Source organism: Papilio machaon, chromosome 10 (assembly GCF_912999745.1).
Source record: "Papilio machaon chromosome 10, ilPapMach1.1, whole genome shotgun sequence".
Lineage (NCBI taxonomy): Eukaryota > Metazoa > Arthropoda > Insecta > Lepidoptera > Papilionidae > Papilio > Papilio machaon.
The window spans coordinates 1305846-1329080 of record NC_059995.1 but is presented as its reverse complement, the minus strand read 5'-3'; the positions used below and the strand labels follow the sequence as shown (position 1 = coordinate 1329080).

The 23235-nt window shown below is 34.8% G+C and overlaps 1 protein-coding gene across 1 annotated transcript in view; it reads left to right on the top strand.

Moving 5' to 3' along the window:
* The window catches only part of LOC106707985 (protein tweety), a 62161-nt gene that overhangs the window by 33593 nt on the left and 5333 nt on the right, over positions 1–23235 (top strand). Inside the window, exons 2-5 of the mRNA XM_045679704.1 lie at positions 2564–2587; positions 19245–19318; positions 20140–20295; positions 21886–22014. Of these exons, the coding sequence (XP_045535660.1) occupies positions 20161–20295; positions 21886–22014 (264 nt within the window). The 5' untranslated portion in view covers positions 2564–2587; positions 19245–19318; positions 20140–20160. The remainder of the gene's footprint in view (positions 1–2563; positions 2588–19244; positions 19319–20139; positions 20296–21885; positions 22015–23235) is intronic.

Here is a 23235-nt window from a genome sequence, read left to right as displayed (position 1 = left end):
GCCAACCACGCAAGCGGTGACATGGTACACGCAGTTTTTGGAACGGAAATTATCACGTGACATTCTTCTATTGTTGATTTTTACAATTAAAATAGGTTACAAATTGCGGTCATGTAATCAGATCCAATATTTATTTATTTTATAAGAGAAGGGGGCAAACAAGCAGCGAGAACACCAAGGTGTTCATCGATGCCCATGGACATCTGCAAAACCAGAGGAATCGCAGATGCGTTGTCGGCCTTTGAGATGGTGATACGCTTGCTTCTTGAAGGACCCTAAGTCGTAGCGGTTTGGAAATACCGCCGAGGACAGACCATTCCACCACGGTTGTGGATTGCCAGCCATCGAGATGGTGTGGATGGAACTTGGCGGTCTGTCGGGTCGTCCGATGACGGAACTCGGCGGCAGGGATTGTTCCAAACAATTCTTCTGAGCACTCCCCGAGGTAAATACGGTAGAAAATGCAGATAGAACTAACGTCTCTCCGCAACGCCATAGTGTCGAGCTGATCAGTAAGAACTCTGTCGTTAACGATTCGAATCGCTCTCCGTTGTATGTTGGAGACGTCAACTTATATATTGGTTAAGGTGATTTTCATATATTGAATAGTGTCCCTTATTTGTATAATCCTTAAGTCGTATTTCTCATTTCTGAGGATCGTGGCCACAACCATCTATATTCTCTCTTGTAATAGTTCGTCATTCCATAATAGGCGTGATAACATAATTTATTGAACCTCTCTAATTATTTTTTTATTTCTATTACTCTAAAAATAGTTTACCATGGAAGTAATGTTACATTTAACAGTTAAAATTTAACCCTCGCAGTGCCGCGACGCACACAAGCGCAAAGTATCGATTGACAAAGGCTGGCCGTTCCCTCAGCTCGACTAATGATACCGGAGAACGTAAAAAGCACATAACCTAGTTTGATGAAAAGAAATGGTTTCTTTTATTCGTGATTTCACGGATATCACGACTTGCGCCGACACGCTGCCTTTTGTATACAGTATGAAGGCACTGAAAGAATACTTTAACTCTCCGACGATAGCTTTAAAACTGTTTTTGAAAGCTTCGTAGTGTTACTGAGAAGAGCAATTTAATTGGATAATAAATATTGAGTAACGGTTCGGGTGTTGTGGTCTTTAACTACATCCGATTAGGAGATTGCCTGGATTAGAAATATTGAATCCGGATTAAATGTCGTAACATGATGACGTTTTTGCGATAAGTAGAACAAATATCGCGAAATCACTGAATTTGAATTGAAACCCAGTTTATTAATTTGAGTAATGGCTCCCGCTGTAAAGTTTTAGGTTTATACTAGCTGTCGCCCGCGACTCCGTCCGCGAGCAGTTAAAAAAAAATGAAAGATGTTGACCGATTCTCAGACCTACTGAATATGCTCACAAAATTTCATGAGAATCGGTCAAGTCGTTTCGGAGGCGTACGGGAACGAAAACTGTGACACGAGAATTTTATATATTAGATTTAAGATCAAAATAGCATAATTTTTAAATCGCCATTTCTTAAACTTTACCAATTACTATTACAAAGGTTTCTCATAGTAAGTTATTAAGAGTGGATTTTATGGAAATTCCTTCTTTATTAAATCACCTAAATAATTAAATTAGTTTTAGATGTTCAACTGTTTTAAATATAAAGAAGTAGCGGCGTTAATGACGTCATTCAGTCCTGAACGATTAGTAAAGCGTTCTCATCGTATTCCGTGGTGTAAAAGATCAAAGCATGTAACACTTCAAAGCCGCTAGTCACGCGTCCGAATCACGCGCCATCAATCGGCGTTCTCTCTTGTGCAACGACGGGGAAGATTTACTACCTTACAAACTGTACACTTAATTGTTACATTGTGTAAGGGAATATACTTACTAAAAAAAGTTCTGTTAACTGGATTTAATTTTATTAGACACTAAATTTAGATTGCTGTTTAGTATTATAATAAACCACTGTAATTCCTATTAACTTAAAGGTTGACTAGTTTAAGCCAAGTAGAATAAAAATCTTATATACTCTTTCACACCTAATCGTTGGACAGAGACAGACAGAAAATCTTCTCCTCTCTCTCTGCGTAAATAAACTGGATAAAAATATATGGTAGGTTAATTATATTTAACAAATTGGGAGAACTTTCACGGTATCATTTAGTAATTCGCATCGGAGCGTATTGCAGATTTTATGGCGCTACAGTCGTATCGAAAAGAGATAAAATTTAACGGCACCCTGCCATTATCTTTTTGAATTCGTTTCGTTTATGATACAAAGAGCTTGTAGAAATTACCTTGTACATTTAACTGGTTTTCATTACTTTTGTAATGGCGTTAATATGTTTCCCTTTTGTTGGAATTAAATTATATTTAGGTTATACTTTATTGTAATATCGTGTAAGGTAATTTTAGAACAGACTTTTTAAGATATGTGCAGATATTTTATGCTGTTAAAGTGGTTAATAACAGAATATTATTTTTTAAAGACATAATAGAGGTTTAAATTTTTTAATGACGTTTATATTTAATCCTAATTTAATCTTTTTTTTCCTGTTACAGGATATGTACGGCAGCTGTTTTGTGGTAAGTGAATTAAAAAAAAATATTTAATAGTTAATAAGTAATCAGGTTTTACTACAGCAAAAATTTAAACTAACATATAACTGTGAGAGCTATACGTTAGTAGAGATCCCTATTGATGGTTGGCTTATGTAAAAGACTGTCTAAACTAAAACCGCACAAGTAACTATTTCAAGCGCTGATTTAAGTTGTCTTACTAATATTATAAATGCGAATGTTTAGATGGATGGATGTTTGTTTGAAGGTATCTCTGGAACGGCTCAACGGATCTCATTGAAATTTGGCATAGATGTAGATCATAGTCTGGAAGAACACATACTTGTGTTTTATTTAATTCTGTACGGACGGAGTCGCGAGCGACAGCTAGTATAAAATAAAAAGATTATTGGTTTTGTAGCATTGCTTTATCATGTTCCCTTCGTTGTAACTTATATCCGTTTTATTTGGCTCGAGTAAACAAGGAGTTCGGATATCCTGTCTAACATGTTATTGTCAACATATCATAAGTTGATACGATACACGGTAAAGCCCGCGGCGGATGTAATAATAAATTTTGACATTTTTTTTTATGAAAAGGATAAAGGAATTCCGAGCGGTTATGCTGTGGGTCGTTTTTCGATCTGGCAGTTGATTTTTGATTGTATTTGTGATATTTCAGTTAAACATTTAACCTAAAGGATTTTTCTGTCTCATTTGCCTAGGATGGTTCTTATGGGTATTTATTACTGTTGCGTTTGTACCTATTATAGCTTTACTTTATCATTGTGAAAAGTCAGATGTCGTTCGAATCTTTTACTCCTGAGTGATGCGATGTGTGACCGCGTTTTTTAGCCCTTCGACTAATCCCGATGTGCCATTTTTGTCCCGATATTTGCGAATGCAGTCCAAGGCCGCGCAGCAGCGGGCCGGTTGTTGACCGCGGCGGCCGGCGGGGCAAGGCCGGAGAACGTTCACCCGCACCGGAAATAGACCCGGCACACGTGCACAGCTGATGCGCCCCGATACTGTAAGGCTTGGTCTAGACTTAGATTCTCTAGGACTAGGAGTTTCTTCTTTATATGTTGTAACTATGTTTACGAGCATTGACAATGCAACTAGGATACACATATCTGATTTGGACTCGAATTCATAAAAATAGTTTTTAGACACACTGATTGCTGCACTCACAGTCTTTTAATGGTTACCGAAACAGTTGCTTAGTATTATTTCACACTACATCCACACTAAGAAGCCACGTTAGTTATTATCACTAAAGACTTATTGAAGGTTTCTGAGGTTGCTATCTCTGTTTTGTAAAAGATAATACAGAGATTTTTGTCTCTGAAACCAACGGTTTTTATAACAGTAAGAAATATATCTTGGTGTAAGCTTATAATGGTTTTTAAATAGGTCCCTGTAAAATTTAAGTGTGAATCACTTTTAAAATACGAGACAATAATACTATTTTAAGTCTTAAGTTGTCAACTATAGCGAACAAAGTTGGAGTAAGTCATTGAATTGTTTGTCCTCTTTACAGCTGTAAAACTTGAAAACTAAGTACAACTTTACTGGTGTGCAATTGAAATAAGAGAAACTCTTAAGTTGTAATTCTTATTGTTTAAATTAGTTTTCCATTAAGTTTTTTTTGTTGTTAAACTTTGAAAAGAAAAGAAAGAAGTAAAATTTATAATATGTACGTTGGAAACTATCAAGTGTTGCCAGAGATCTTTCTCGCATGTACAAAAAAGGCGATACTAAGAGCTCTTGTAAGTCTCTATATCTATGAGTTTTTACGCATACAACCTCGTAATCGAGTGCTCTTTATAGCATCCTTCTGCACTAAATTTACTATGTAAATAATTTTTCAAAGCCTGTTTTATTACATTCTTAAAACTCAATACACAAACATCTAAAAACTTAAAAGGTAATTTCTCAATACTTTCTTTATTATAACATAATGGGATAGTTGGTTGGTTTATCGTATATTATCGATCTATAGTTGTCGTCTTCGCTAGACTCTCAGCAGGAATGCCATGGCAGACATAAATATACGCCCACGAGCGCCCACGCTAACTTACCTAGACGGTAACGGACTCTGCATGTGAAAATTAACTTTTATGCTTTTACGGATGTGTACAAGAATATCTCTACCCATAAAGATTATTCAATAACCGGGCAGGTGCTGTGTTAATCGATAGATGAGGGCTTGAACAAGGAAAAAATATGGTGTTGGAGTGGGATTACTTGAATGTTATACGACTAAACTTATGGTTTAACTATGTTCTGTAAAGTAACTAATTCACCGCTAACTCTAATTAAAAGAGGTTGTCTTCCAATAAAGTCTGTCAAGTAAGAAATATTTTTTTTGCCGCAAACTTAGAAATGTTTATTGCAAAACCGAGCGCGATGACATTCTCACTTAACCTCCTTTTCGTGTAAAAAAAAAATCACAGTCGACGTTGCAACGAAGTGGGTTTTCGCGCCTACGCTACACCTTGTTTTACTAATGATCTCGCAAATGTCTTGTCGCGTAAAGAAGTGCTCTCGCCATTCAAAACTTACACCTTTGCTTTGACTTAGTTACCTTAATTTATCTAATGGCTTGTTATTCAGGCAAAGATCAAATGAACTTTTACTAAACCGAAATATTTTTTTTATTAACTAGCTTTTACCCGCGACTCCGTCCGCGCGGAATAAAAAAAGAAAACGGGATAAAAAGTATCCTATGTCCGTATCCTGTTTTTCAACTACATACCCATCAATTTTCAGCCAAATCAGTTCAACCGTTCTTGAGTTATAAATAGTGTAACTAACACAACTTTCTTTTATATATATAGATGATTAAATTGCGTATCTTTCTAGCCACAAGATATACTTTCAATAAATTTAAATATCTAATCGTGGATTTCTGAGAGAAAAATTTTCTTTTTAAACATATGCGTTATGTTTTATACAGATATTTTGTTCTCAGAAACCAACGATAACAAAAATATGTAAGGGATATTTAATTTATACCCCCTATAGCCTAATTTAAAGCGACACAATTTTAAAATGTCTGCACTATGTTAACCTAATTCTCTAATTGCGTATGAAAATCTACTAGTATTTCTATTCGGTATTGTGGATTAGATACCTTTATTGTGTAAGTATTTGTGTCAATCCAAGTGTTACGAGTTTGTGGTATTCACTACACAATTAAATACATAAGGCTGTAATACGATATACCTATCCAGAATATATTTGTAATTACACTCTTGAATCTGAACCCCGATCGAATTAAAATGTAAGGCGTTGCTCATAGAGAATACAGACTATAATTACACTGACAAGAAGAAATTGTAAAGCTTGATATCTTATATATAAAATTTCCATGTCACAATGTTAGTTACCGTACTCCTCCGAAACGGCTTTACCGATTTTTACCAAATTTTATATGCGTATTGAGTAGGTCTGAGAATCGACTACTATCTATTTTTCATACCCCTATTAAGTTTTTTTAAACTGCGCGCGGACAGAGTGGCGGGCGACAGTTAGTTATAAAGCTAAAAATTAACGATATTAAGGTTAGTTCTATTTTTAAAAATTATCATAGAGCTTAAGGTAGAATAGACAGGATATTTTAATTTAATTAATTCAATATGAAAAGGTCAAGTTTCGTTAAGGTCTTATTAAATCCTCGTTTATTGGCTTAATCTAGAATTTAATTTTATCTTAAAATGTGACCCCGGACCCTAAGTAGCCGTATTATAAAAGCAATTGCGTTTAATTGAATTTTGTATTCGAGGGTCTCTTGGTAACGTTCGCTTTAATATTCTAAAAAAACTTTAGATGTTAAAGCTTACAACTGCTATATCTCGAATGAAGTTTTAATAATTTCATTCGTTTCAGGCCTTATTCAGTTTCAATATGAAAATTTTAATTACCATAAAATATCACCAGGAAAATTTCTGGAAAATTTTGAACTCTATCAATTATAAGTAAAGTTGAAGTACAAAGCATCAGTCCTATTAATCTTTGTAGCATTGTCAATCTTAACAGAGCAGTACAGTGAAGATTGACAACTCCATTTGTCACCTGTCATTGAGCTATACCTAAATAAACGAGTTGACGAGAAGCTTACTTTGCTAACATGTGACGTCATAGCTGTCAGACTGCCTGTCAATCAATCGTTAATCTGTGATAATTACAGCTAATGGGGCCGTCATTTGTCGTTTACGTACTAAGCTTGTGATGAAAATGACAGCCCGCTCCAATGAGCTAACTCCAGCTGTTTTGCTCATTCAGAATCCTTCATTAGAATACATTATCTTCAAATATTTTAATGTTCGTTTGACATAATGTTACAATTTTATTTTTCTACATATAAAAAAGAAAGTCGTGTTAGTTACACCATTTATAACTCAAGATCGGTCGAACTGATTTAGCTGAAAATTGATAGGGAGGTAGTTTAGAACTAGGAGTCGGACATAGGAACTTTTTTTTATCTTGTGTGCATTTTTTTTATTCCGCGCGGCCGAAATCGCGGGTAAAAGCTAGTGTTTAATAAAGTGAATGAGAGACACGCTATCTCTATCTAGTCCAACTAAATATAAAAGACGTATAATGTTATACATAGTTCTTAATGTAAAGTTGTCTTTACATTTCCATTTTATTGTTGCACTGTTTATGTTTGCCTATAAAAGTGACGATATCACTGTTTTATTTTCCCGAATAAATTGCAACGAAATAAAATGTTGTACAGATAAACGTATTTGAATGGATTTAATGACCGCTTAGTGTGGTCTGTATGTGTTTATATTGGATTGACCTGCATACTTAACGACTACTATGTATGTGTGTGTCGGAAACTTAATGTCAACTAAGTTAATTCTTAAATCACGTTAGTTAAGTAATACATAGACAGTTAAATGAATGGTTTAATACAGTCCATTGAAGAAATCTGTAGCTTAAGAGTTTAGTCATTTTTTTTTTGTTTTTTTTTATTACGTACACATGTCCTAATTCCGGGACCTTAAATCATTTCTCAATAACTCTACTAAATTTGAAAATACAGCTAAATTATAGACAGATGCTAGATGTAGAGACATTGCAACACTGATGGCCTTATCATAGTAAATTAGGCAGTGTTTCAAATACATTTTATCTTAAACATACGTCAACCTTTTTATACTGTGAGGTGTGAGCGTCCGGCGCGGATTTTTGACAAACATTATTATGCGTAGGGTTGCTAAATGCGATCTTTACCAATAAATAATGATGTACTTGTACCAAAAGCATTGTGGTTATACATATTTATGGTGGAACATATGACCACATTGACTTTAATAATATTAATCAGCGGCGGTCAAAGGGTTAAAACACAAGTTTAAGTAAACAGTGTCTAACAGTCTTTTTGGAGTAATACAGTTAGTGTTTTAAAGTTGTAAATAACTAGCTGTCTCCCGCGACTCCGTCCGTGCGGAATAAAAAATAACGTAATAAGTAGCCTATGTGTTCTTTCAGAATTCTACATCTGTGCCAAATTTCATCAAGATCTAAACGTTCGCATTTATAATATTAGTAAAGATAATCTCGTTCTCAATATGTTAAAAAAATCATATAAATAGCCTCGTCAAAAATTCAACGTGGCGCTAAGTTACACTTGTCTTCAGTGTGCCATCGTTAATGTTGAAAAAAAATTCTATTGAAACGTAAACAGTATGTGTAATTTGCATCGTTTTGTATTACGCGCGGCCCGCGCCCGGGAATTCGTTATCTCTAGTGGGTTCGTTAGGCGAGCTATTCTACCACGTGCTGGTGGGCGGATGCAGAGAGTTTTCCACCGGAGGTTCATTCACACTAACAACAGTAATAATGTTAAATAGTTATTAGTAGACGCATTAAAATGTCAGATTTATCTATTGAACTACGAAGGTGTCAAAAATATTTTTTGCTACGATGGTTCGGTCGTAGCCTCGCCGGGGGCACAGCCGCGATCCCAGATTAGTCCTAACTTTCTTGCTACTAAGAAGGTTAGGTTAGGTCTGAACTTTATGTTTATTGAAACATTTTATAATATTAAAAATTCCCTTGCTTCTGTCTTTATCATAGGAATGTGTAACGGTAACCTGTAAAATGAAAATGTTTGGCGATGCGGGCGTCAGATAACCCACTTTAGCAGTATTTAAAGTTTGTTTAATGTGATAATACCACTTCAGCTGCCTGAACGTTAATTACTTTAAAATATGGAACTATATTTATGGTTTACTTTCACTGAAATAAACAAATAACTTAATACCGCACCCAAAGACGTTTTATATTTATATGAGTTAAGTGTAGAGTTCTCACCCTAAACCTACATTAAGGGACTCCCTTAATGTCCACTAAACGACGTTTATATCTTCCTGTTAAGGTTGATCAATTGTATAGGACCACAGCTGTTCAATATTGTGCTTAATAACATGCAAGTTATAAATAACCAAGTACGCAATAAAATATTAATCAATTAAAAAAAACATTAAATTGCTTTCACTTTATTATCACTTGGAAGGATTGCTATAATTTCCGTACTGTTTTACGAGCTTTTTAAATGCCACATCGGTCCCTCGACTGAATCAATGACTCATACCTCACGTTGCGTTCACAAGTCGAGGGACTTTAATTTTATTACGTTATGCAGTCCACAGATAAAAATCAACATTTAATCTGAGGTTAACGGTTTGCATTTCAAGAAAGTCTTGAAAATATGTAAAGTTAGCCACACACTGACTGATCTTGTGGATTGTTTTAAAAAGAATAAAAGTTTTAAAAGAAAAAAAAAGATTTAGAAAGAATAAAAAAACTGTCTTCAAAATGGTTGAGTAATACTCAAATCAATTATTTTTATTCACATTTGGAATATGTAATGTCTAAGCCTTATCGCTGCAATTGTTATAGCCTTCTACACTTTTTATAAAAGAAACAACGTAAAGCAGTAACCTACTTTAAAGATTTCTTGCCTTATAATAAATTCTACAGGCTGTTCTAAAAAAATAAGGTTGAATAGCACTGGTGCTTAAAAGCAGTGCAACTGGCAAGCTAACAATGATTGTGTATTGAGGTCGGCCGGTCCACGATGACTGCTACAGGCTGTGCATTGCACATTTAATTACTTTGCTCGTTTCTACAGGCCGTTGTAGAGTTACAAGTAAGGCTGTGTTTGACGACGTAGCTATTTATTTGAAATTTTATCTCCTTAATGATTTTCTGTACAGTTTTTTTTTTAATCCTGACATATGTTTGTTTTATTAATACCCTATTATTATAGAACAATCTCCCGTGGTCAGCAGACTAACGTAATTTTAGAAAAGCTGGGACTTTGAGGTACAAACAATGGTCATGTATGCAAACATTTACGTGCAGACGACATCGCGGGCATAAGCTAGTCTAATACAATGTCGGTTTATCACAAAATGCGGTCTCGTCACAATAGTAGACGTGCCAAGCACGTGCAACCGCGTCACGTCTCCGTCCCTGCCGTAGAACTTGCGATCAGACGATGCAGAGACGTTTTATTTCAATGTTTATTATTTCGTAACATTATTTTTTAGTCTGTAGCACTCGGTTGAAAATAAAGGTCTTTTCACACTTGTTACCATGTCATCACTGCTGTGACATTGAATTAATGCATCCAATTATTTAAAATTACATTAAATTTACAAAAGGGAAAAACAAGGTGCTGGGGTTGTGTAATTATGTTCGTAATTATTTAATTTTTATCTTACGTCCGAATTCAGTATTGGATCTTTGAGATCGATGAGAATTTTTTTAATTACTTTCTATGAAACCGTGTGCAAAAATCATCTATACATCGGTTAAATATAAACCGAGTCAATTGTTCCATATTTTATCACTTATTTTATAATGTGTAGTCCCCCTTAATAGTGATGTTCTAAATTTGAACAGATGCATTTCGCGATACGCACGATTATCGTCAACACGAAACGCCGTGGTGGGAACGAAATACTTTATTATTATAGTCTACTTTTTGCTTCTCGCTCGCTTTTAAAAAAATCGCTTCAACGACCGTAGTCGGTACAATGTTCAATTTCAGTCGCGTTTTTTAAGCTCTTCTGACGCTACCGTAGTGTCAGTGCAATCGTTGATTTTTTTGATTTATTTTATTCGATCTTTTTATAAATAGACGGTTGTAAGATTGAAATTCGAGTCGTGGATCGGTTGTAGATTATAAATGAATATAGTTATTTTAGTATCTGTGTTATCATATTTATTTGTAAAAGGCCCACAGATTTGTTTTATTCCTCATAATTACAGTAGCAGCAAGAAATTGTAACGTTGAATATATATTATCTCCGTGTTGTCACAAAAATGAGTTGCACGACACTACGTTATAGATGCGGCAATGTAAACCTACGGTTACCAGCTCCGCAGTCAGCAACAGTACTAATTAAAGTTACGACATTTTGAAAACACTGACTACGTTAAAGTTAATTTGTACAAGCAGTGACTTTAGGACGCCGTGTTTTATGTGCCTGACGTTTATGACATCTGGTAACTACTGAACCTAATAACGTACCCAACTAAATTGTACTAGTTGTTGGAAACTTAAGAACATCGGCGTCCTTGTCGATGGAGCAATTTCCAGTTCTCCCTCATTTATACTAGTAACGCTATGAAAACCTTCATTGATAACCTTAGTTTTATTACAGACTGTGACTTTCTTCTGAGATAATCCTAAATGCCAAATTACATGTTTTCTACTATAGTATTAGGCAAAGGAATAAGAAAACTCACGTTGTTAGGTTGTTTAAGGTCTGAGGGGTCTCAAAGTTTTCTAATATTTGTTTTACCTATTACGTTATAATTAAAATTTAATTAATTAACATCATGTTTGAAAAAGGACCGTGGCGCAGAATTGTGACGTTCCATTTCGCGCGGCGGCATTTGAAAGCTGTGTGATTAATTATATTTTAATCCGTCGTTGGCAGAACACCAGCATGTTTTGAGCCACGCCAGCTGTGCCAAATAAAAATAATTATCTAAATAAATTTTATTTCATAGATGCAAATAAACTCTTACTAAAAGCAAGTACAGAGTTCGTTCTCAATTACTTGTTCATCTAAAAGTATGACGATACATACATATTTATAAAGTTAGGATGGAAAAAAAAAAATTGAATAGTTATTGAGTTGACATAGATAATTAAAGAGCGGACGTGAACATTACGATCCTGATCAAGTCAATTTTAATAAGTGATTTGTCCTCGGTGGTATTTCTATTCCGATGTGATGAAGGGGCCTTCAAGGAGCGAGCGTACCTATTTCCTAAAGTCCTACGATTAATGTTGGCAACGATTCTACAGTTGCAGATATCCATGGGTTTCGGTTACTTATTAAGGATTACACTGGTCGTTTATTCCGTGAACATGTTAAAAAAAAGAAAGATTTCCACTGCGCATTTGGGTACGAACTGAAGTCTACTTAAGCCTTTGCAACTTGAAAAACATAAACTTTGTATATTTACGATCGGCTCGCGAGCCGTTGACAGAGGTTTTTTGTTGGTGTCTCTCGCGTGATGCAAGAGGCTTTATTGAATATTATTCACGCGTTTTTTATAATACTGCTTCATAATTTGTGAACATACTGTATCTTTATTGATATTGGATATATTTAATTCAGGGTCAAAGTGATAAGTCTGCATTTTAGGAGCAATATCCGATTTATGTATAACTTATGTACAATAAATAAACAACGTTATCGGAGTGAACGGTACTTGTGTTTCAAGTACATTGATATAAGAAATGTCTGTAAAGAATTTGCTGCTTTAATTTTATCATTTATGTTTATACATTATTAATTTATTATTGTAATATATAAGTTGTATTTTTAATTTTCAATATATATTTTCGTAAAAAGCTCTGTCGAAATTTTTCGATTTAAAAGTTTCATGTTTTTTACAAACAGATAAAATTTGTTATTTAAATTTAAAGGTGCCTTAATTTATTTATCTTCAGATTTAAGTTTCTTCATTAAATAGCTATTGATTGCCACAAACTTTTACATTAGGTAAAGCTCGACAAAGTTAAGCAATTTAATTTGATAAAGCTTAAATAGATAGAGTCGAAATAATTAACTCCGTATACATCGGATACTAATTTATTCACGAACCAGCCAATCGAGATTTGCTGTTACGAAACAGTAAGCTCATCGTAGATATGATCGATGACCAGATCACGTTGAGCTTCAGATTCTCATATCCGTCTATAGTTTTTCGTATTAGAGTTCGGCAGGAAAGATCATGGTGATGTGGTTGGGCTCGTTCCGGGCGGGGGCGCAGGGCGCAGCCTCCGCAGTATCGAGCGGCCGCGCCTTGCCAGCCACGTGCTTCATTCATCCGCCACAACCACGTGCCTTACAATATTGTAGTTAAAATAAACTGTAGTAAGGAATAGTGTGACCATCGATAACTCACTACAGTTTGTTCATATAGGTTTTTTGATGTACGCACGGACATGATATTTATGAGTAGCTTGGCCGTACGTACTCAAAGCTGCGGATATTTTTTAAAATAAACCTTAGTAACAATTAGTTGTATTAGAAAATTGTTTCAGTGGCGTAGTAAAGTGAGTATAAAATAATGTTAAGACCTTTAAATGATTTTCGTCTGCTACATTATCTAGATTTTCTTATATATATCAACTTAAATTTACTTATTTTAGTATTTTCAATCCCTTTTTAATTGTGGATATTGAAACCTTTGCGCATTAAAGGACCGTTTAATGCCTCTGGAGTTATTTTACATGATTCTAGTGACACAATTGTGTGTTTTTTCCTAACAATGTTAAAATGAAAGGCATTTCGTTAGTAGGCGGAACGTTTCTAATTCAAATACAAAGCGTTATTTCATTGGAAGGTAGTTAACATTAACTTAGCGGGTGTTGGTCGGTTTTCCCAGGGGTGACGCATGCGTAATTATATTGTACTAGAGATTGCCCGTAACTTCATCAGCGTCAAATTTAATAAAAAAATCCCCTATATGTACTTTCTTACACATAAGCTACCAGTGATAGTCCCGTCAAAATTGGTCCAACCACAAACGCGGTCTTGCGGATAGATAGATAGACAAAGAAGTTGGTTTTTCATTAAAAATTGCGCAAGTGGATGAATTGGTATGGATGGACGGATGTTTGTTTGAAGGTATATCCGGAACGGTTGAACGGATGTTGATGAAATTTGGCACAATGTAGAACATAGTCTGGAACAAGAAATAGGCTACTTTCTATGTTTTTTTCTATTTCGCGCGGAAGAAGTCGCGGGTGACAACTAGTCATCTATAAATGTACGAATTAATAACTATTTAAAGTATAAAAGTACAGTATTGTTCCCAACGCTTACCTTCTTCCCAGTAAATAATGTATGGATTGTTATAAAGATATCGGAGTACTTTATTGGAAACTGCGCAGTTTCGATAAAATTAATTGGTTTCGTGACTAGTGTACTTTATATGTCGTACTCTGTTGCTGCGTGTTTAGAATTATCAATGAAATGATGAATAAATTAAGGTTGCATTAAAAAGTGGTGTCTTTTTTTTAATGTATAAATGGCTTGTGATAAATTAAAAATGTATTGCAATAAATATTTACAAATGTATTCTTAACATACAGATACTACATACTATGCGAGATTTTTCCTTTGCAAAGAGCTAAAACAAACGCATTCAAAATGTATAATTACATGTTTGATTCTCTGTTAACGCTACTTAACATCATAATTGGTACTTTATTAAGCATGTATGTTAAGACTTTTGGGGTTATAAAAACAAACAGAATGTGTTTGTGTGTAATGTGCGTTTTTTTATATCGAAATAATAAGTTTTTTGTTTGTCAAAGATAACAGGGGTGATATGTAAACTATTGGTGTATTGTGAAGATGCAATGCACATGCGGTTTGGTTGCAGGTGAGCTCTGATCGCAGGCAATTTGTGCATTCCAAGGCTAGGATGTGACCAATCAAGTGTTTGCCCAAGACTGAGAGCGTAGCCTAATTGAATGATCCACATACTAGATGTACAATTATTCTGGAACACCAACGTCCCCTATCTGAATGTCATAGTTAAACAATTTTGGACTTTATTGTAATGGATTTAGGACATCTTTATGTTGAATTGTTGAAGTGATTTGAGCAATGAACTGTGTTATTTGAGTAAATGATTGAACAATTTCGAAATTCCATAATGTAGACAAAATTATAGAGTTTTAGTACAATTAAAGCTTTCCTGTTAAAGCTTACTTAACAAGAAAATGTGTGGGTGTTGTTTGATCTGTTATAAATTCCTCTTTAAACAAGCAATATACAATTTAATATATTAAATATATGACACCTCTATCTTGATATAATTTTGACGCTATGACTCGACATGAATACCTGCGAAATATTTGTGTGCTTCGTTTACCATAACAAAGAGTTGGCAGTTACAAGTAGCAATGCGTGGCACTAAACGGTTGTACCGCGTCCATTGTGGATTCCCTTATATTGTTGGCTCACACATATTGTGCTTTTTTGTGTGGTACCTGTTCTTGAATGTCTTACAAGATGCATACAATCTGATAAACATATGAATATTTTTGTAAGATTTATTTTTCACTCAATTATTTATTAGTACTTTTTATCACTCATTTTTTACCGGTAGGTAAGAAGCGAGCGTATATCTTAAAGGCCGGCAACGCATCTGCAATTCTTCTAGTGTTGCGTAAGTCCATGGGCGTCGATGATCACTTTGGTGTTCTTTCTTGGTGGTCATTCTTTCTCTTATAAAAAATAGGTACTGATAGGTAATATTTTTAAATAAGTGAATGATAGTGAGGTGCTTGTTACGGCATCGCATTGTCCTATAGAATTCTAGTACTCAATATTTGCTAAGTCTTTGTTATTTCTTCGTACTCCAGTCAAATTCAGATATTGGAGTTACAATAATTTTATATTAAATATAATAAGGTATTTTGATTTTTGATAAGATTTATAATTTCGCCTTAAATTGCGAAAAACCGAACATTTTGGAGACTTTTGACCTTGCTGGCGCGGGATGGATGGATTTTTAAGGGTTCACATATGATGGTCTTCTGAACATTACTACCAATTTTCTGCTCTATGCTAAAACTATTGTAGATTTTATACCTTAACTTGGCTTAACTTTACTGGGCTATCAACTTATGTTGCTAGATGTTCATTTATTTGTAACTAATGGTTGAAAATCACGAGGCACTTATCTCTTACTTACATAAATTCCGTGCAGACGGAGCCGCGATAATAAGCTAGTATTGTAGTCTTATTACCGTTAAAGATCACCGTATTGGCAACGAGTAAATACAGCGCTGGCGTGTAATTTAGACAGGCGATGTAATCGGAGATTTATTGGCAACTTTGTACCCTGCACGTAGTCGTTCCAAATCAAGCCAATTTAAATCTTAACAACTTGGCTTAGTTGCTATTATCCTGTAAATTATGTACTCGTAGGCGTTACATTGATCTCTTGTAAGTATAGGTTAGGAATTGGTTTTCGAGACTCGTATCTCAAGTAAGGCACGAGTGCTCTTTCGATAGATGATTTTTTATGAGTACGGTAAATGTTGCAAATTTTATTTGTTATAGAACATTAACCTCTTATTCAGTCACGTTTCGTTTCTATTTTTTTATTTTTATTTTTATTCGTAATTTGAGTGATTGTAGATATCTCATTTTGGTGGTATTTTTTTCAAACTTGCCAGTTCCAATTTAATTTGTAAAAATAAACCGGCGGATGGCGGTTGACATTTTTAAACATCCTGTATTTGTTAAACTCTTCTAATCAATGATATCGGTGTGTCACTGCTGCAACATTGTTGGCACGTTACAGCGCTTGCTACACAATGCTGTACAACGTAACAATCAAATCGCAATACAGTATTACATCACATATAGCGTGGGAAATATAAATACTTTATAGCTTTCTATAAACAACTATAGTGTTCAACTTTAGGCAAAGTAAATGACTTTCTTTATGTTATCTTTTTATTTTAGCAAAATCAAAAAGATCCAAATGTACTGTACATTTTACCGGACACCGGACCATGGCGTTTTATACAGAATAACTAGGTCACTAAGTCAAGAGACTTCTGACTCACTATATGAAAAAAATTAATAAACACCAGGATTTCTTGTTCTGTGAGGTCATGGTATTTCCCCTGAGGATGTGAGCTTATTCATTCAACAACTACTTTGATTTGATATTTAAGTTTTTTTGCAATGTTTTTTTCCTACGAACTAAGTGAACCATAAGTGCAGTCGTATTCCAAGTGAGCATTACCCTATTAAGAATTCCTCAGGCGTTGATGCAATAACTGATAACCGGGTCGATCTTAATCTGGTTTGGATAAAAACGACAACTTTCCTCAGAGTCTAGTCTCAAACGGGTTTAGGAACAGGTACTGACGCATTGCTTTCCTTATTTGGTTCTACGTTTATACTGTCTAGTATATGTGCTTTTATGTCTAATTTCATGTGCATCAAGATTACTATCTGTAGTTGTAGCTTACATTGTTTTGGCCTTCAAATGATGCAGCTCAAAGTAATCAGTTTCTGTATAGTGAATTCATATTAACTGACTTCTTTTCTTTTTGACAGTTGAAAAACATGCGGACCATATGTGTTCTATGTGACAGATTCCATACGCTTGTCTAAATTGCCTTAACCTCTTGAAGAGATGACTATATTGCTAATAAGTACACACAGAAAAACACGTGTTTTTACAATAACCCAACATTGTGTGGTTTTTAAATGAGTTTATAATTTTGTGTTAAAATGTTGGTCTTTCGAGTTTTATATTTCAATTCCAAAATATCTTGGCAATTGATGTTAGCATTAATTACTTTGAAAAGAGAAACCTATGAAAATAATGTTGGTAACAGAAGCCTATAAGAATTATCTTGACCAAAAAACAGAAGAAGGATACCATCCCTCTCAGTCTTTCTTACGTTCCATGTGGGGTCGGCTCACCAGGTTTTCTTCCACCAGATCAAATTATTATTCGATCTTTTCATATAGTCCTACAAAGTTGAGTTGAAATGTTTTTAAATATTAACAGGGCAGTTGTGTGAAGTAGTCCAGTTCGTCGGCACGTTGATATTACAACACGCATTTATCCGGTCCGGTGACTTTACACGGTAAATTTTTAATGTCACTGACTGTACTATATACTACTGTGTGAGTTTCTTGCCCATTTTAGTTATTTATTGTGGATTAAAAAAAAAACGATTATTTTTTCATTTGGTTCTATGAGGTACGTTTTTATCCGCGCGATACTTTGTTGTCTATTTTCAAGTTATTCTGCTGAAAGGAAAATCTTTTGGTAGTCTTGTATACGTAATAACAGCAATCTCTGTGCAAAATTTTATGTCTCCAGGCACAGTACCCTGGATATAAAATTTTAATCAGTCAGTCCTTCATAAGTCAGTTTCTTCCCTTAGGTTCTGGTTTCTACCCTTTTCCTTAGTTTCTACCCTTAAAGCCGAGATAAAATTAAGTCAACCTATTTACAAATTAATAGCGCGATTAGAAGGGGTTAGTTCTAATAAGCCAGCTGGTATCTGCCAAGTGCAGTTATTAGGGCAAATGCCTCACGATACGTCTTGGCAAAGGCTTTACAGTTTAATGGTTGATGTACGGGTAATTTGGAAATTCCGTATTCAAATTAGCGTACTTAGGTTGTCTCTCCTCTCGCTGTATGTAACGCATAAATGTAGCCATTGTTTGGATATTTCAAACATTTGTAGAGCCTGTGTGGAGACTAATTGTTGCAATCTTTTTCAGTTGCAATTAATTTAAAGCAATTTATGTATGCAGCGTAATCTAAGTGTCATTTATGAACTTTATTTACTTTATTGAAACTTACGTTCCCAACATTTTAAAAATGTACTTTATATCGTTCGGAAAGTTAGTTGTGCAGTTGAAAGGTAAAACATTTCCTTTTGAGTTCTACCACAATAACATAAAGCACAATATGGTTTAGATAAGAGTAGATAGTGCCTGTCTAGATCGTTTCCCCGGTTCATTACGGCAACATCGAGGTTTTGAACCGTACAGTTGCTTCTTTGTGCAACTTTCGACCTGTACGTATGCTAACGAGCGAAACTCTTACGTAAAATGCTTCAAAGCCTTATGAAGTACTTTATAAACGTTTTATTACTGGTCTTTTACTCGGAAAGTTCAAAAAGTTTTGAAGTGCTTCTAATATACTCATTAAAATGGAATATAATGTTAATGGCAATAAGAAACTGAGCAAGTGAGTACATTTGGTATTAAGGAACCGTAGCTAGGCCATTACGTGAGAAGTACAAGTCGCGACTTAGTTGCCAGTTCTTAAGAATGATAACAAGAAAAAAAAAGAAAATGAATCACTTTAATTTATATTTATTCGATACATGAATTACCGAACAGAAATGGATAAATGTTTATTTACAATTTGAGTTTTTTTCTTGTTCCTTATTGTATCCCACCTGTCCGCAAGTATATTAAACGCAATAAATAAATCACAAGTAGGTACCAGTTGCTAGTATACGTGTGCCATTGGTATTAAATTATTCATTGACTGCTGCGAATGTCAGATCTATACAGATCAGTCAGACCAGTTTGTTGTATAAATAACAATATAAATTTTCTTTTCATTCCAGATGTGTTCCCGGTAAAGGTATGCCTCATTAGTCACTCGGGCATGACGTAAGCGCAGACAAACTTTCTTGTTGCGGTGAGTGTTTTGCTATACGTTATTTTTGAGGCAGCTGCACGTGGTAGTGCAACTTGCATGCTATATTGTCACAAAAAAAAGAGTGTTGTATGTGTATACGCTGTCGTTAGCGAAATGTAGGTTCGTTTTATTTAAAAATATTATCTGATAATTTCAAGTATGTAATATATTAGATTGCATTATTCTAATCTTACTAATATTATAAATGCGAATGTTTTGATGAATGGATGGATGGAGATTTGTTAGAAGGTATCTCCGGAACGGCTTAACGGATCTTGATGAAATTTGGCATAGATGTAGAACATAGTCAGGAAAAATACATAGGCTACTTATTAAGTTATTTTTTAATTTCGCTAGCGACAGCTAGTTATTTATAATGTAGTGTGTACATTTGCTCACAGCATGTGTCCAGTAACTGCCACATGTCGTGTCGACGACACGTAGATTCAAGTTACACAATGCGCTGACCCACCAATGCCTTGCTTTTGATGACACGTTTAATTATATTAGCGAATATTCTTAACGTAATTGTTAACATATGCGTTATTCTAATGTTAATAATATCCGCATGCATAAAGTTTAAGTATTTTTAAGGTTTGGTATTATTTCCTGATAGGTTATTTTTTACCGAAAACAAACAGCACGTTTTCTTATTTCATCTCACGAGCGCTTTTTTTTACATTAATGTTACGAATTATATGCCGTGTAATTGATTCAGTTTGTGGAATGACTACAATCTTTGACCCTCGTTGCAACTAAGAATTAAAGATATGGCAGATACATTTTGTAGGTAATTGAAATGTAAATAATGCTTGTCGCAGGTGTTGGTGTGAAGCGTGGCGATGGGCTCTGCGGGCGTGTCGGACGAGTACTCGCCGCCGCGGCTGTCTCGGCTGCTGCACGCGCTGCCCCACGTCAACGTCACGCTGCACCGCGTCAATGATACCTTTGCACCCAACTCGCCAATATATCTCGAAGTGAGTCGCGCATTTCACGTTACCTTAGTAACTGTGATTATGTCTCTTGTATACCTCTAACAGGGATAACAATATGTGTTAAACTATCTCTTCCCTCAAGTCATTCCCTGACTTGAAGTGAGCTAAATATGTAGAATTACTATCTTGATACCTGTCTCACATTTACTTCTCTCACATATTTTTAATTTATTTAGCAAATTAACCGTCTCTATTAGAGTTTCTACTAAAAAGATATTCGCTAGGAAAAACTATAATTAATTTGTAATGAAACGATTATATTAGATTAGATTAGATTATAAAGTGTAATTTTATGGATACATAATTGAATTAATAATTGGAATATCTTACTAATATTATAAATGCGAATGTTTGGTTGGATGGATAGTTGGATGTTTGTTTGAAGGTATCTTTGGAACGGCTCAATGGATCTTGATGAAATTTGGCACAGATGTAGAAAATAGGTTGGAAGAACACATAGGCTACTTATTACTTTTTTTTTTAAATTCCGCGTGGACGGAGTCGCGGGCGGCAACTATTGTTTATAAAATTGAGCAGGAAAATATATTTTACGAGCGAGAACAAGGTCGGATTGAAAGTAATAGTTCTTCTTAGTAAAATGTTATGAGTTTTAGTTTTCTGTAAATATAACAGTTTGCTGTCACAAAACTAATTAAAGTTTTGATTGGTTCCGGCGATGCGCGTGTTTCCATTAAACTAAAAGAGAACTTCATTGAAGTTGTCGCGCTTTGCCGACCATGTTATTGATTGTTTTATTGTAGTACATAGTGAGTAATTTTGATAACTTGTATTACGTGTAAGTAGAGAGGTTTCCCGAAGTTGCGGAAGATTTTTAACGCATATTGTTTTAGTCTATGTCGATTTTAGGTATGAAATTCTTAATTTATTTTTTGATAATATTAAAGGCAAAGTAAAGTCCTTTTTAAATTAAATTCAATTAGCTTAAAGATGACGAAACATGAGATCGTGTAGCGTTCTTTAATTATGAGTAAGGAAATGTTGACAAAGCTCAGAGCCCTTGCAGACGGCTTTCGAGAAAGTACTTGATTGCTCGAGTGGGCGTTGTGTAGTACTTCTTAACTTTGATCCTGTGGTTTTTAGCAACGTGCTAACATATGCACTTTGTGACGTAATATATCGTTTAGATTAACGGTGTTAGATTTAACCAGCCAAGTCTAACATAATATTAACGTCAACATTTTTTCTGTCGTTTAAAATATGACGATATTGTAATGACGTACTTTTGAACTTTAATAAAAAACAAAGCTAAGGGTGAAACGTTTCACTATTCTGTCAGTTTTCTGATAGACTTTGGTTGACCTTTTATAAAATAGCCACTTTGCCCATACAATCTTGATAGGTTCGAAATTATCGACATTTTTCAGTGAAGTCGCTCAGTTTTTCGTTATGGGCTTAATCCAAAGATGGGAATCGTAGCAGGTGAAAGCCATTAACTACCTTGCCCTTCACTTCGCTAACAATGTGACACCTGCTTGTGATCACACGAACGGCCTTCAATTAATTATCCTTGTTTGTTGCTATTGATACTTATATTTGGGTTTATAATTACAGAGTCTGGGTATCCTCGGCTCGATTCCCGGTGCTTGGCTTATTCTGACACTGACGGTTCTACTTATATACCTGCTGACGAGATGCTGCGACAGGAAGCAACGCCCGCCCAGGAGTATCACTGCACTTAAGGTAAACAAACTATAAGGTAACAAACTGTACAAAATCATTACCAAGCATGACATACGCAAGGCGATGCGTCGAAGACTCTTACTATTTCGCACTGATTTTTTTATATGGTCATAGTACTCTTGAGGTATTTTTGAAATGCGTTCCTCATAAATCTTTAAGAAAATTGACATTTATTTGGTTTTATTCTTTCTTCTTTGTGTCTACAATGAAGACAGGCTGTAGTTGTAGCAAGTTTCAGGCCGCTACATCTATTTAAAAGCTGTAAACATAATCAAATCGTTTCTCACGATGTGTTATGTGATGTAATGGACACGTGTGCCCACTAAGGTGACTCTGCGTTTGAAATTCCCAGGATATCCTAAATGTATTGGCGCAAATGTGCCTTGGCATAAATGAATTTGCGACACTGTAAATTTGTTTCAATAATGTAAAAATTATTAGCTTTCTTATGGATTTAAGTAAATTAAATATCGTATTGATTTCAAGAGCATAGAGTAAACTTCTGTTAGACAAGGTACTGTTATCCATAAATATAGTACCGTGTGGTGGCACTAATAAAGCGCGGGCACTTTGGATCGTTTCATATTTGGTTTAAAATATCGTGTACAGACATAATAGTCCAGTCATTTAAGCCTAAATTAGGTAAGAATCTCGGAATTCGAGATACCCAGCTGTAAGTCTGTAAATACTTGTATATTGACACCCTAAAAGTTGTCTCAAAACCTACATATGGTAGGGTGTAAGCAACTATTAAATTTCAAGGTCAAAGGTCACAAAAATCGGTTATTCGCGCTTTTTTTGGAAATATCTCATTTCCTATGGGTTTTTTGCTATTTGTATTTCTTATCAATATTGTAGAATACAAAATTCTCTACAAATTTTGTTGAAGATTTTTTTTTATACGGTGAACCGTTTTCGAGATAGAGGGCGGAGAGCGCGCGGTCACAGCATCACTTCAGCCTCCGGTCGAAAACGCGCCATATAGTTGATGAACTATCAATAAATCAATTATTATAAATATTTGTCAAATTAATTAATTACTGACAAATTTGGATGAACTAGCTGCAGCATTTGAGGAAGAAAATTGTTCGGCCCAGAAATTATTAGAGAGTAGAACTCAAACCTTATTGGCAGTCTATAATGCTACGAAATCTGTGAAAAGTCTCGATCATCTTCGTTACATGCATTACGTCAAGTCTACAAAACTTAATAAACCTGTGC